Source organism: Pocillopora damicornis, chromosome 7 (genome assembly GCF_964200805.1).
Source record: "Pocillopora damicornis chromosome 7, jaPocDami1.2, whole genome shotgun sequence".
In the NCBI taxonomy this organism is placed as follows: domain Eukaryota; kingdom Metazoa; phylum Cnidaria; class Anthozoa; order Scleractinia; family Pocilloporidae; genus Pocillopora; species Pocillopora damicornis.
Genome location: NC_142676.1, coordinates 16,342,631 through 16,359,147, shown reverse-complemented (window position 1 = coordinate 16,359,147; position 16,517 = coordinate 16,342,631). Strand labels below are relative to the sequence as shown.

Sequence of the window (16,517 nt, the reverse complement as noted above, 5' to 3'; positions counted from 1 at the left end):
ACAGGTCCGTTTCACAACGCAAGGCAACTACAGCATATTTCAAATAAATTAATGAATTTTCGAACACTATCATCATTTATTCATCCAAAATTCCTGGAGGGAAACACTCCATTTTATCGTCGATATTTCGAGCTAGGCACCAATTTTGCCACACTGTCATGTACTGTAGCCATTTCGGAAAATGTTTCATGTCACCTCTCAGATTACGTTAGAATTACATGCAGTCAAAGGTGGCCTCTACGAAACCAGTGGATCATTAAAGGCAAGAAAATTTTAATTTTGGTTTGACTTCAGCCCATCGAAGACTAAAACATCAAAATGAACACCTCTATACCTCATTTGCTCCTACTTTGATATCTCACTGTACACTGTAAAAGTGGGTGGCTAGTGATAACCTGGATCGATATCAAGACAGCATCATCATTTTGTTAAATAATGCTTTTGTCATCTTTTAAGGTCAGTTCAATCCTTTATCGTACAATCTTCGCGACGCTTTTTTGCCGCGTTCGTGAGAGAAATTAAAGTGTTTTTGCGCCATTGAAAATGCACAAAGCATAAAAACTAAAAAATATTTGGTACAGGATGGCTCAGCCGCCAGAAAAGTGCTTGTTCGGACAATAACAACGTATTTTAATAACGCCTGTATAAGTCGAGACAAATTCTTTTTGTCAATTTGCCTATTTTAAGACAGCTCACGAACCAGTCCATCTTAGCTCTCTCATCGGGTCAGTGATGATCATATGATCGTATCGCATTGCATTTCAGCATCTCTTTGGTCTGCCTAAGCACGTTTCGTCCCAAGAAGAGTTTAGAGTTGATCTGTTTCACAAACGGCACAATCATACCATCCGATGATGGATACTAAGATCGAGGTCGGGCAGGAGAATATTTATTTCGAAATGGAATCTAAACAGGAAGATAACGCCGAAACCTACGACCATGTAGTTTTCAGAAAGGACACTTCACAAGCAAAACCAAACGTGGAAACACAGCCGTATATAGATTCTGATACAGTGAAGCAAAACCCATTATTCTTTATCGCATCTGCCATCGCTGTTGCTTCGCTCTTAACAGCCCTTGCCACTTTTAGCTGTGGCAATCATGACGACACGGAGCGAGGTTTCAACAGGTATGGCTACCATTGCTCCTTTCTGTTGTAAATAAACACTCGTAAGTCTTGATTTATTGAAATTTTAAAAGTGGCATCAGTCAAACGCGTACGATACGATAAAACAAACAATAATTTATTTCGGTCTCGACCATTTAATTGCCTGTTCGAAGAGAAAATTAGTGGAACTTTCGTTTCGACATGATTTGAGTATTTTTGTTATTAAGATTCCACGAAATTGGGTCAATAAAAGCCACGTTCTTTTTTTTTTGTAAAAAGTCCAATTTATCAACCAATTACTCTCGCATAAAATTTTTATCTCCAAATTAAAAAGTAACCTCTTGAAGAATTTCGTACAGAGTTAGAAATATTTGACCTTTATTAACTAAAGCTTGCTCCGCACTGATGATTAGTAGAGGATTTCAAGTCTAAGAAAATGACATTGCTTACAAGGGGCAATCCGTCTATCATGGTACTTAGTCGTAATCATGAACAACATGGGCAATTCTATTATGTCTGCATGATTTGATATTTAGATGAGGCTAAGTTGCGACAACTGAGCGTTGAAAAACATATCTCTTTAACAGTAAATTCGTTTGCTCTCACACAACTCCGATCGGCGAGTGTGGCACATCAAGCATATTGCTGTAAAACACATTAATTATTCTTAAACAAAACACCAACTAAAAAAGAGGAAAATTTATAACTGAAAAACCTATCACTCTTGAATTGATAAATCACATGTATGGGATTGTGTGCAATGGCCTTATTTATTGCTATCTCAAACACGCGAGGGATGAAAGCGAAACAAAGAAAATGTTCGACATATAGTCATGAGATTTACTTGTATAAAATGCAGGTATATAATAAATCAAACCCTCTGCGTCGAATCATTTTTCATATTTTTCCATTTACAAGTATTAAACTATTTACTCTTCCAGATAAGTCACAGATCGAAAAGAAGGTTTAGGAGTTGCGAGAATCCTCTCGGCTCTACAAAATAATTCGGTAAGAGCAATTTTGTATTTTTGTTTGTTTGTTTGCTTTCTTATTAATCGCATCAGTAACCGAATAAATACAAAAGCTCTCGGAATTGTTGTAATGCCTCTTAAAACTAGATTAGAGGTTATCATCTTTTGAAACCAACAAAGATTCACCGAGAAAAAAGACCGAGTCAGCGATGTTTCCTTTGATCATCGATAAAAACTTTTACGTATTTAAGACTTCGTAAGAGCGGTCCAGTCGATTTAGCTTGAGATACAAACTACCTTATTCATTCTGTGTTCTAAGATATCTCATATCCTTCTAGTGAAGCCACAACCCGCCTGGTCGGATCTCTTTCTTTTTCTCTAGTACAACGGTAGTCGATTTTAACTCGAGCTAAAGCTTATCAAGATGATGCCAAGAATTTAAATATTATCATTTTGTCGGTTCGTGTGTTTTATCAATAAAGGGCAAAATTACTGAGCGCTGATTGGTTGAGAGAGAGGGCATTTTTTTCTTAATCGAGGGCATTTTTAGTAATCAAGAGAGGGCATGATTACCTGTTACTTTGTTGTTTTTCTGTTGGCAGAAACGCTCTGTTGAAATGAGCTTTGTTTTCTAGACTTTTGGCAGTGTATCACGACACAGTTTTGGAGAATAAAATTTCATTGAATCGATTGGTCAGTTCAATTTGATTGATGATTTGCCGTAGCGCTAAACAGGCTTCCCAGATAAAAATAGACTGCGCGCGTGATTTTCCTTCGTATAAATTTTGCCCTTTATTGATAAACAAGTAATCCCATGAGACCTCGTACTATTAAGGATTAATAATTAATGATTATGCTATTATTGCACTTGGGTTTTCAAAATTTTCCAAATTGCCCTCGTCGCTTCGCGACTAGGGCAATTTTGGAAAATTTTGAAAACTCTCGTGCAATTAATCCTTAATAGTACTTGGCCTCATGTGATTACCTATACTTAGCACGCTGAAATAAACAAATGAAAGCAGCCAATTAAAATCGAGAAGCCATTGCTATGTTCGCGACACTTTTTTGCCGCGTTCGTGAGAGAAATCAAAGTATTTTTGCGCCATTGAAGATGTACAAAGCATAAAAACTAAAAAAAGGTCAAGCTCAGCTGCCAGAAAAGTGCTCTTTCTGACAATAATAAGGTATGTTAATAACGCCTGTGTAAGTTCTGTGGCCGGTGGTAAAGTTCCGGTAATGACTTCAAGCCAAACGCATTCAGTGCGAACAATAATGCCAAACTCTCAGTTTAGGAATTGTACTGTTAATTTCCAAAGATTCATAGAATTTTCCTTTCGAGTTTTTGGAAAACTGAGATGGCCCGACTTTATAATTTCACGCAATTTTCGCTTGATGGTGTATTTACCTTAGAGGAAATAAGAGCCATTTAAGTTGTAGACGCTCGCCTAATTGTTAAAAACCCTATTGTTGACACTCCAGAGTGATGTAATAGTAATATATGTATATTTTTTAAAAAATTGAAAATAAAGGTGCAAAAGAAGTTTGAGTCAGGTCCAAAACAATTTTTTTTGCAAGCGAAAAAACCTCTATACCTCATTTGTTTCTACCCTGATATCTCATCTCACTGTACACTGGAAAGTGGGTGGATAGTGATAACCTACATTAGTTTCAAGACAGCATAATCATTTTGTTCAATAATTCTTTCGTCATCATTTAAGGTCAGTTCAATCCTTTATTGTACAATCTATAAGCCTACGTCGAGACAAATTCCTTCGGTAATTTTTCTATTTAAGACAGCTCATGAACCAGTCAATCTTAGCTCTCTCATCGGGTCAGTGATGATCATATGATCATATCGCATCGCATTTCAGCATCTCTTAGGTCTCTCTAAGCACGTTTCGCCCCGAGAAGAGTCTAAAGTTGATCTGTTTCACAAACGGCACAATTGAAGTGCGGACGTCTTGTATTCTGCAGCATACACTTTTATTGATAACTGACGGGTTATACCAGCAACTAAACTACTCGCTACATCTACTCGGCTTTTATAGGTACGGTTGAGGATCTAGAACGTTCCGAAACATTACAACAGATTCCACTTATATATTGATTCAGGGATAACTCAGCATGACACAGCTACCTCTAGAACATTCTTGAAGGTCACACTACAACTATCATACCATCCGATGATGGGTACAAGGATCAAGGTCGGGCAGGAGAATATTTATTTCGAAATGGAATCTAAACAGGAAGATAACGCCGAAACCTATGACCATGTAGTTTTCAGAAAGGACACTTCACAGGCAAAACCAAACGAAAAACAGCCGTATAAAGATTCTGATACAGTGAAGCATAACCAATCATTCTTTATCGCATCTGCCATCGCTGTTGCTTCGCTCTTAACAGCCCTTGCCACTTTGGTTTTAGCTGTGGCAATCATGACAACACGGTGCCAAGTTTCTACAGGTGAGGCTACCATTGCTCCTACCTGTTGTAAGTATTAAGCAAAAAATAATTCACTTAGGTCCTTACCATCTCTTATTTAGGAGGAAATTAGAGGAACTTCCGTTTCGATGGGATTTGAGTTTTATGATTTGTATAGGATTTATAAGAAAATTGTTTATAGAAGGGAAAATCCGTCCATCATAATACTTATCTGTAATCATGAACAACAAGGGCATTCCTATTGTGTCTGTATGATTTGATATTTAAGTAAGGCTAAGTTGTTACAACTGAGCGTTGAATATCACAGTCAGACGCTTGCAGGATGTTGTCACGGTTACTTGGGATAAAAGGAAAAATATCGAATTTAACTAGCGAATAATCTATCTTTGACATATAAAGTGCTTTCTTCAAAAGGGTATCTTAATGATGTGAGCCTCTCAACACCAAGTTAGCGTCATGTAGTATGCAAAGGCTGGAAACGTTGTAAATGTCGCAAACGCTCCGAGTCATTGAATCGAGAACTTTGACCATTTTTCATCTTTTTCCAATACCTAAAATTGTTAAGTCGGGGCAAGAAAAGTAAATCATATACGTAATAATATCTGACAAAAGATGTGGTTATAAAAAATAGTGAAAAGCATAAATGTCCATGTTTTCAATGGTGCTTGTAGTATTAAACACGTGAATTCATTTATTAACATGAAAATCAATCCCCCCTTTCTAAACTTTGAAATTGAAATTTTGATTAACATACACACCAAGAAAATTCAAAGTTTCATGTAGATAATTAAAAATGGTTACAGACCGAGTGGAGTTCAATTCGGTGTGTAATCATAAAAGTGATTGTCAATCACTCGTAACATGACTGACAGAATTGGGCGACACTAAGTCCTGTTGCCAATTAATTATAACAATTACAATTTCGGGAAAAAAATGAACCTAAAAAACATGATTATTTAAAACATGACCATTAAAATCTTCGACGAAAGCGAAATGCAACGTTTAAAATCGGCTTTTAAAACAAAGTTGAAAAAAAAATAATAATAAAGACTATAACCACTCAAGCAAAACGATTACTTAACAACAACCAATCATTCCACCGTTCAAGTGTCAATCAATTAAATAATCAACCAGGCGTTACAGCCAAAGAACGAAAAATTATGGAACGCCAGGACTGTCTTAGGTCAATTTGCTTTATTATATGCAGTGTAGTTCCCATTATATGCAGTGCTTTTTTTATTAGATGCGGTACTCCTCTCATTATATGTGCTATTTATGATGTTATAAGCTGTGCTTTGTCGTTATATGCTGTAAGTTTGTCGTTATATGCTGTGGTTTTGCTACCACATGTGGTGCTTATGCATTATATGTAGTGATTTTTCCATTATACCAACATTTTTTCATTCTATAAGCAGTGTTTTGACATTATATAGGATAGTTTACGCATTATATGGTGTACAAACGATATAACCTCGCGTACATTTCGCTTTATTTGCTGTCCTTTCTTCGTTATCCTTGAGCAATTGGGGCTTAGTACCCTTTTGGAAAGATTCAGCGATGAAAAAGTGGATCCACATGTCGTATTGGCCATGTCGGAAAGTGCTCTAATTCACTTAGGGGTCGCGACCATGGGTGATCGAATTCGTATGAAACGACTATGCAGTATGGAATGCCAACACTGCCTTATGTGACTGTAAATATATGAAAATCATATATGTGCAATGCGGTTGAAGAAACGAATATAAGCGATCCTCATAGTTATGAACACTAATGAACTACCAGTTGAAATAAGGCCTGAGAAAAAAATCAGGCCCGTCAATTTGCTTTATTATATCCGGATCCGGATGAACTGCGATCGACAGAATCGACACCGTTCTGCAGTCTACGGCTTCCCTGCAAAGTTGTTTCGAATTCGAATACGAATTCGATCGCCCATGGTCGCGACCCCTAAGTGAATTGGAGCACTTTCCGACATCGCCAATACGACATGTGTATCCACTTTCTCATCGCTGAATCTTTCCAAAAGGGCACTAAGCCCCAATTGCTCAAGGATGGCTTCCATAATAGACTCCTTTCTTCGACTTTCCCGCAAAAACAAACCAAACTGGCGGCATCAGGCTGCGAGGAGCTTGGATCCGACACGCGTGCTTTGCATTGTGGGTAGATCATAACAACGGTTCGATATAACGAAGAAAGGACAGCAAATAAAGCGAAATGTACACGAGGTTATATCGTTTGTACATCATATAATGCGTAAACTACCCTATATAATGACAAAACACTGCTTATAGAATGACAAAATGTAGGTATAATGGAAAGATCACTGCATTTGATGACAAACGCACTACATATAGTAGCAAAACCACAGCATATAACGACAAACGTACTGCATATAACGACAAAAGTACAGCTTATAACATCATAAGTAGCACATATAATGAGAGGGGTACGGCATCTAATAAAAAAAGCACTGCATATAATGGGAACTCCCCTGCATATCAAAAAGCAAATTGACATAAGACAGTTCTGGCGTTTTATAAAAAATACACACAATTTGAAACTCGCGCCGTAGTAAGTTTCGAAAATACAATCGGCATACATCAACTACAGCTATCTCAAGAAACAAAAGAAAGCATTACAACTTTTTTTACGGATGAGCTGGTATTTTTTCCTTTATGTTTATATCTTCTGGGCCTGGAGAAGAGGAAGAAATAGTTGCCGGCGATCGACCTTTATACTATCACTGATAAAGTCGATGTTGCAGCATAGTACCCGCTTGCTATACGAGACAATTACCTTCCTTCGCTCTCCGTTGTTTGGTCCTAATCATGCAGCGTAGACTCTGTCATGTCCAGTAACTTGGATAATGTTATGAAGTGATTGGCCCGCTTCTTTTAATTTCGCAACGACCGTTTTTCTTGTGGAATGGTTTGTTATTTTCTTGGCTCGCTCCTCTCGTAAACAACTTGCAACTGACTTCATTACTTGGCTGATTCGATGCCCACCCATTCTCGATTTGGCCAACCCACACTTATGGAGGGGCTAAAAACAGTTTCAAGGCACAGAGGGCCGGAATTTCTAATTGGATGGGGTCGACGTGCAAGCCACTCTTCGCAAAGCCGCACGAGATCCCATTCACCACCGTCGGTAGACCACATTTGCTGAGGAGAACTTCGGGTTTTGTTTCTCAATCCGCCTTGCCTGGTTTTGGTTGGATTTTCTTCAAACTGAACAACTTTGCTACTAGGTGCCATTTGAAAAATGGAAAAATCTTCAACGTAAGCGTTGTAATAGTCCTAGCGGCCTCTGAAACCCAAATAATCTGCCAGATTCTTAAAGTAACGTTTGTACAGGCAACACCATTGTGACTTTTAAATTTTCCTTCACTCCAAAATTATTCTTCGTCTACTCGAGTGTGTGGCTGAGCTCTGTTGGCCAATTTCTCTTTGCCTTGGCATCTCTGACATTTTGCCTTGGAATTTAGAGTCTCTAGAGACTTCTTGAACTCTCACTCGCTAATGATGGATGTCGAATAATAGTTTTGGCGGAGATACCTGTCGACTGATGCCTGCACAATGCAAAGTGAGCAGGTTTCGTATTCTCTTCCATTTTTTTTCCGGACTTCAGCGTAGAATTTTGTCAGAATCTTATCGAAAATCCGTGGGGTGAAGCGTTACTAGCAAACTATTGTCAAATTCAAAGGAAGCTAGACTGCTTCAAGCCATAATCGACTCTTTTCTAGGTGCAGATCGAAATTATCTTTTTCTTCTCAATTTCTACATTATTTCTCGTAAATGTAGTGCTGTTACTATAGGCGTACAATTTACCCTCTTCCTTAGGAATGATGCACTAACTTGGAAAGATCGTTTACATATAAGAAGCGGGAAAAAAAGGCCTTTTGCTTACCAAATTTTTGAGAGTTGAACAAATAATTCTCTTGATAGTGATTGTTTGTAATAGTTCAAAAATGAGTTGGTCCTATTTCTCCCTTTTTGTATTAAAAAGATGTTTGGTGAACGGTGTCAGCATTTGCTTATCAGTATATGAAACTTCAACATGTGTTAATTGCTTTATCTTTTATCTATTTATCCATGTGTTCATCTTTTCATTTGAAATCCTTCACTTTTTTTTATTTTACATTTTCTATGTTTTTTTTATTGTTTCCCCTTTTCTAGAAGCGTCAGAACTTCAAAAGAATGTGCAAGAGTTGAAAAGGAACCTCTCTGCATTAACAGATTACTTAGTAGGAGCAATTCTTAATCTTTAGCCGTGATTTGTTAAAAGCAAAAGTGCACTGACGTGAAATACATGGGTACATGTATGTACATAAGACTGAGGGCCTCAAGAGGACTTTTAACTCGCAGATTATTAGTAAATATGGTATAGACATTTTTAAACAGAGCTTTAATACTTCCCTGGGGCGCAGGCTAGATGCATCATTTTTGTATTAACAACACTACACTTCTTCTGCTTTAACTTTTTCAATAGAGTGATCTAAATGTTATTTCTAATCAGGCTGTTGTGTGCCTGGGGGAGCCTGATAAACATTACTATAGGTCCTTTCGGGTGTAATTGTTCCAGACATTACCAGTGTTCTCCTAATTTTTTTAACCAACTTTGGAAGCATAGTAGGTACAAACCTTATCAAGCAAACTGCGCACCTCTATAGCCATCATCATCATTAGATAATTATGAATAAGAAATCACAAGAAAGTATTATTGTACAAAGAAACTCAATCAGGAATATTTTTTACATTTTTTTATTGTTATAGGTTTCAAGGGATGTAAAAGAACTGAAGAAAAACGTAAGTTTGCCGTTCATTCACCTCTAATAATCGTAATGATCATTTTAATCTTAATAATGAAAAGAATGAGAATGATTATAAATCATCACTAAGAATAAACCATTCATTAGAAAAATGATATAATGTTGAGTAGTTTCTTTTCTTTTCTTCCTTGTGTTAGGTCTCAGCAGAGTTGGAGGAGCTAGAAATAAAGGCAAGTTTAAATTCATCCATTTCCAGTTCTATCTAAATTGGGAAAAAATTATAATTAGTGCACTGAGTTTAACATGAGTTTCCTACTTTATGGCAGATGAAAAAAGATATGCAAAACATAAAAAACGAGGTAAGTTTCAATACCAACGCTAAGAATGTGTCGTTATCTGAATCTCTCACTGTTACAGTCCCTATCATCATCATGTTCAAAAGCAAAACGTGGACTGCTCTACTTATTTTATCAACGTTAGTAGGCCCACTAATTCTCTAACACAATGATTTGGTCTGTTTTATTTTTTAGGGCAGAAATAAAGAGCTAAAGGATATCCGTTTCGCAGTGCAGGATGCTGCCCAAGTTTTGATTGGTCTAAATACAAGCGTAAATGAGAGGTTTCTGCATTTTCAACAAAGCATCATGCAACTGGATCATAAAGGTACATATACCTGAATGCGTTTTTGTGTGCCATTTCGTACCAAATTTCGAATCAACCAATCAGAGACCTGATCTGAGATATCTTGCAATGCCAAGTCACTGCCCCAAGCTGCTCGATATCATGGTCTTTTTCACTTAAAGTTAGCTACTTAACGGTCATCACAAAGTGCGTGGTGCACATATGCCTCGAAGCCTAACGCAAAAACAAAGACTGTTTTCCATAGTGAGTTAAAGAGGATTTTCGAAGATTGTCAATGTTGTTTTCCTTCTTTACAACTTTTCATAGAAGAGCCTCCCATTTTGGCAGGGCCACTGTCACTATCACTGACACTTTCATTGTCACTGTCGTGGTCATTGACATTGTCACTGTCACTGTCACTGTCATTATCTCTTTCAATTTTATTGCCACATACACTGTCACTGTCACTGCCACTTTCAATTTCACTGTTACAATTACTTTCACTTTCACTATCACTGTCGCTGCCACTTTCACTGCTACTGTCATTGTCACTGTCACTGTCACTGTCACATTAACTGTCACTGTCACATTAACTGTCACTGCCACTATCACTGCCACTGTCACTATTACTATCAGTGTCACGGTCAATGTTACTGTTACTGCAACTGCCACTGTCACTGTCACTGTCACTTTCACTGTTACAGTAACTGCCACTGTCACTGTCACCGCCACTTTCATTGTCACAGTAACTGCCACTGTCTCCCTTTCACTTTTACTGTAATTGTCTCTGTCACTCACTGTTACCGTCATTATCACTATCACCGTCATTATCACTGTCACTGTCTCCGCCACTGTCACTTTCCCTTTCACTTTTAATTTCACTGTCACTCTCACAGTCAATATCACTGACACTTTCACTGTCGATGTTACTGTCACTTTGTCACTTTCGCTGTCACTGTCACTGTCATTCTCATTGTAACTGTGCTAATTGTCATTATCACCACAATTCTAATCATTTTCATTAGTATCGTCATTGCAGTGGTTACTGTGAATATCATTGTTGTTGTTGTTGTTGTTTTAATTGTGTAGGTGAGAAATACTACTGGCAACACAAGCATAAGAGGACCACCTGGAGTCAATAGTACTAATGGGGACATTGGACCTGCCGGACCTGCCGGACCTGCCGGACCTCCAGGATATAATGGTACAAAGGGTGACATTGGACTTGCCGGACCTGCTGGACTTCCCGGACCTCCTGGATATAATGGCACTCAGGGCCCTGCAGGACGATCTGGACTACCTGGTGTTCCAGGTCTTCGTGGACCATCTGGGTTCAATGGTACCCAGGGTCCACCTGGACCTGGGGCCAGTTCCTGTGTTTTTAAGACTTTATCCAGCGCTGGTATGGCAGCAAACTGGATCGCCCAACAAGAAATTGTAGCGACAGAACAAAATGTACGTTGAGTGGAAAATTAGTATTTTGATTTTGACCAAAAAAAAAAATCTTTTATTGAAAATTACTTTACGACATATTAACACTCAAGACAATATTTACCAGGCCAAGGAGTTGTCCAAATGTCGTAAAGCCTCCCTTAAAGTCATAAAGTTGAGTTGTTACTTTCTAGCCATAGGCCGCATCGTTTTGGATAATTTCCTCTCTTTTAAGTCTTAAATCTCCATCATCAGTTAAAAACAAAACCAAAACAAAACAAAAAAAGAAAAACAAAGGAAAAAAGAAAATAAAACATTTAACAACTCGTTATGGAATTCAGCACGGACTTGTCGGACAAGTTCATTTTGCCGCTAAATGTTAGATAAAAGTTTTTTTTTGTTTTTTTTTTTTGTTTTTTTTTTTCCGACAATTTCATACCTTTCAGTGCATCTACGGTGATTTCTCTAATCCCACACCAAGCAACGATATTCTCGGCCTGTCATGGAACAAAAAATGTTTGCAAGTATCAGTTTTTCAAAACATTCGCTACGCCGGCTTTTATGACTTTTATAAGTGACAACAAAAATCGATTTTGCACGAACGACCAGCCCGCTGAGGGAACCAGTGATCCAGCGTACATTCAAAGGCCAGTATCAGCGTATACGTGGATTTTTCTCTTCTTACGCTCCTAGAAGTGGAAGCTGTATTCATGATATCCGATTTCGGCATGGAAAACTTTCAATAAGTATTGCTCAGATTTTAGGCGTCGGCTTTCGTCGCGTCGTGTGTACACCCATTGAAGAGGAAAGAATAGTTTTGCTCATCAGCTTTTCGAACTCTTGACGTAAGTTACCATTATCATCACTATCACAATTATTGTCTTTTTTTTCCTGCCAGGGTAAAATCTTTATTGGCGTAAACTGTGATTCAAAGGACACGAAAGTTGCTATATTATCAAGCACCATCTCAGCTGGAAAGAGAACCTACAAGTGCTTGTGCGAAGGTACACTAACAACTAGAGAACCAACGATGTATTGCTACATACACTACTGGGAGTGTCAGCTATAAGAGGGAAAACAGGGAACCATTTGATAAACAGGATTTTTTGTGAAGAAAATAATATAGTATTGAATCTGAAACGAGACGAAGAACAATTCAGTGATTTAACGGAAGTGCTATTTGCTAAATGTGCCCAGTGAACTGGGTTTCATTTAGAGGGCATTTCAGTTGAGTGTTGTAGAACCAAAATCAAAGTAAAATAAAAGTAAAAACAGGTTATCTGCTCAAAGCGTGAGAGAGAGGATGGCACGAGTTTTCTAGACATGTCACAATGCGAAGTAATGTTAAATCAAAGCAAAGTAGCATTACTTTCCAAAGTCAGTTGAGAGTCACCCTATGTAGCCACACTGTCTTTACTTCACATGATGTCAGAGTTAATAAGCTTAGACCTTCCTGTCATCCGAACTCATTCAAAGGTGTACATAATTTATTTATCAGAAACGCTGTTTCTTTTTCACCACCAACTTTCGCATCCGCTCTTTTAGCCCTTGTGAGGCTTACGGGTACACGGGTACCCGGGAACCCCAGGGCTAACCCCCCCCCCCCCCCCCCCCGCGCCCTTCTTGTAACATACATTTATCATATAATCGTCACTCGGTTAATTTCTTGCGTGAAACCGATTTCGAGAAGTTGTCCCTGGCTGCATCAAATTTAAGTATAAGAAATCTAAAATATCACTTCAAAAGCAAATATATGGAAGTAAATTCAGAGTTTCAATGAGATAGTCAGCTTTAAGGTCGGAACTGGAAGAAAGTTTTGTGAAACTAGGTAGCCATGTTACCCAGAAAACCTCTCAGTTTTACTACGAATTGTTGTTATCTCATATTTAAATCTGCACCGATGTTTTTTTATCAATGCTAAATTCAGACTTAAGTCCCTTAGGATATCGTCCAAACATATTTTGTTTTACATAAATGGACAAAAAAGTATTTGTAAGTATGTCAAATTAAAAAGGAGTATGAGCAGGCACCAGAGGATAACGCCTGATATCGCTGCGACTTCAGCGACTGACAGGTAATAACTGTCGGAAATATGGCTCTAAAAGGTAACCTCATGTGAAGAAATAAAGGTTTTAACTTAACCACATGCCCTCTCTTCAGTTTTGTGTATGTTTTTCATCTAGTATGTAAAGGTCACATTTACTCTTCTCACACCTTAATGCTTAAATTCGAGAGTGAAAACTGTTGACTGCATTTGAAATTGCCTAATATTGCATTATGTTAAAAAGAGGAAAATAGGTAAGGATTTGTGTAATTGATAGGACTATAAAAACAATGTTGAAAACATGGCTACAGTATCTTGCTTTGCAAGAGTTTCTGAATATTTCCTTTTGCATTCTTCTCAGCGCCTTTATAGCATTAAGTTGAAATTAAAAGTAGCTATTTCGGAAAATGTTTCATGCCACCTCTCAAATTACCTTAGCATTAAATGAAATCAAAGGTGGCCTCTACCAAACCAGTAGATCATTAAAAGTTAGAGAATTTCAATTTAGGTTTGACTTCAGCCCATCGAAGACTAAAACATCATGAGGAAACCCTCCATACCTCACTTGCTTCTACCTTGATAACTCACTGTACACTGGAAACTGGTTAGAAAATGATAATGTCAGTTCAATCCTTTATTGTAAAATCTATAAGCCTACGTCGAAACAAATACTTCCTGTCATTATCCTATTTTAAGATAGCTTACGCACCAGTCAATCTTCGCTCACTCATCAGGCCAGTGATGATCATATGATCATATCGCACCACATTTCAGCATCTCTTCATCTCGCCCCAAGAAGCGTCTAAAGTTGACTAATTTCACAAACGGCACAATCATACCACCCAAAGATGGATACTAAGATCAAGGTCGGGCAGGAGAACATTTATTTCGAAATGGAATCTAAACAGGAAGATCACACCGAAACCTATGACGATGTAGTTTTCAGGAAGGAAACTCCACAGGCAAAGCCAAACGTGGAAACACAGCCGTATAAAGATCGTGATAAAATGAAACATCACCCATTAATCTTTATCATATCTGCCACTGCTGTTGCTTAACTCCTAACAGCCCTTGCCACTTTGGTTTAGCTGTGGCAATCATGACGGCACGGAGCGAAGTTTCCACAGGTACGGCCACCATTGCCCATGCATTCCTGTTGTAAGTAAACACTCGTAGGTCTTGATCCATTAAGAGTGGCATCAGTCAAACGACACGATGAAGCAAAAAAAAATTATTCACTTCAGTCTTGACCATCTGATTTTCTGTCCAAAGAGAAAATTAGAGGAACTTCCGTTTCGATATGATTTGAGTATTGTTTTATTTACGATTCCACGAAATTGGGTCAATAAAAGCCACCTTCTTTTTTAGTAAAAAGCCCAATTTATCGACCAAATGCTCTAGCATGAAATTTTCATAACTAATTTCGTGAAGAATTTCGTACAGAGTTTGAAATATTTGACCTTTGTTTACTAGAGCTTCGAGTCTAAGGAAATGACATTGTTCACAAGGGGCAATCCGTCCAGCACGATACTTAGTCGTAATCATGAATAACAAGGGATTGTTATTATGTCTGCATGATTTGGTATTAAGATGAGGCTAAGTTGTGATAACTGAGCGTTGAATAACACATTTCTGTAGAAGTAACTCCGTTTGCTCTCACACTAACACTACTCCGATCCGCGAGTGTGGCACATCAAGCACATTACTGTAAAAGCACATTAATTATTCCAGATCGAAACGCTAATTTGAAAAAAAGAAAAAGTAAATATAAAACCTATCACTTTTGGATTGATAAATCACACGTAAGGGATTGTGAACAGTGACCTTAGTGGTTGCTACCTCAAACATGCGGGGGATGAAAACGAAACAAAGAAAATGTTTCACAAATGGTCAAGAAATTACAGCGACGGAACCAAATGTAATTTGAGTTGATGATTGTGAAAGTTGTTTGATTCTGACAAAAAAATGTACTATTAAAGATTGCTTTACGACATATTAGCACTTGAGACAATATTTACCGGTCAAAGGAGTTGTCTATATGTCGTAAGGCCTCACTTCAAGTCATAAAGTTCAGTTATTACTTTCTAGCCATAGGCCGCATCGATTTGGGAGAATCAAAGCTAATTTCCTCTCTTTTAAGTTTTAAATCTCCATCACCATTAAAACAAAAAGAAAAGAAAACCTTCAAAAACTTGTTTCGAAATTCGGCACGAACTCTTTGGAAACGTTCATTTTGCCGCCAAATGTAACATAAATTTTTTGGACAATTTCATACCTTTCAATGTGTCTACGGTTATTTCTTTAATCCCACACGGAGCAATGATATCCTTGGCCTGAAATGGAACAAAAAAAACGTTAAAAAATATCGGTTTTTTTTTCTCGCTCTATAAGTGACAACAAAAATCGATTTTACACGAATGACCTGCCCGCTGAGGGAACTAGTAATCCAGCGTACATTTTAAAGGCCAGTAATAGCAAATACTTGGATTTTTCTTTTCTCAGGTTCCTAGACGTGTAGGCTGTATTTGTGATATCCGATTTTGACACGGAAAACTCACAATAAGTATTTCCCAGATTGTAGGCGTCGGCTTTCGTCACGTTGTGTGTACACCCATTAAAGAGAAAAGAAAAGTTTTGGTCATCCACATTTCGAACTCTTGACGTGCTTTATCATTATTATCAGTATTATGATTATTGTCTTTTTTTTTTCGCCAGGGTAAAATCTTTATTGGCGTAAACTGTGATACAAACGACGCAAAACTTGCTAAATTATCAAGCACCATCTCAGCTGGAAAGAGAACCTACAAGTGCTCTTGCGATGGTACTCTAACAAATAGAGAAGCAACGATGTATTGCTACATGCACTACTGGGAGTGTCAGTTATAAGAGGAAAAACGGAAAGCCATTTAATGAACAGGACTCAGGAAGAAGATAATACAATGTTGACTCAGAAACGAGACGAAGAAAAGTTTAGTGGTTTAACGCAAATACTATTTTTCAAATATGCCCAGTAAACTGGGTTTTCTTTCGGAGGGCATTTGAGCTGTGTTGTAAAACCAACATCAAAGTAAAATAACAGTAAAACAGGTTATCGATTTTTTTATCCGAAACACTAACTTTCGCGTCCGCCCC

General features: G+C 37.8%; 1 protein-coding gene and 1 pseudogene across 1 annotated transcript; one reads left to right on the top strand and one right to left on the bottom strand.

Annotated features, from left to right (window-relative positions):
- The first annotated feature begins 799 nt into the window (after positions 1 to 799).
- On the top strand, positions 800 to 16,472 carry LOC113671335 (uncharacterized). Its single transcript, XM_089212055.1, is given in 10 exon segments — positions 800 to 1,013; positions 4,401 to 4,542; positions 8,697 to 8,764; positions 9,294 to 9,326; positions 9,487 to 9,519; positions 9,616 to 9,648; positions 9,820 to 9,952; positions 11,000 to 11,009; positions 11,011 to 11,365; positions 16,101 to 16,472. Coding segments are annotated over 10 exon segments (1,140 nt in total). The 5' UTR covers positions 800 to 851; the 3' UTR covers positions 16,272 to 16,472.
- Positions 7,386 to 8,579, bottom strand: LOC149042838 (uncharacterized; annotated as a pseudogene).
- Positions 16,473 to 16,517: the final 45 nt, after the last annotated feature.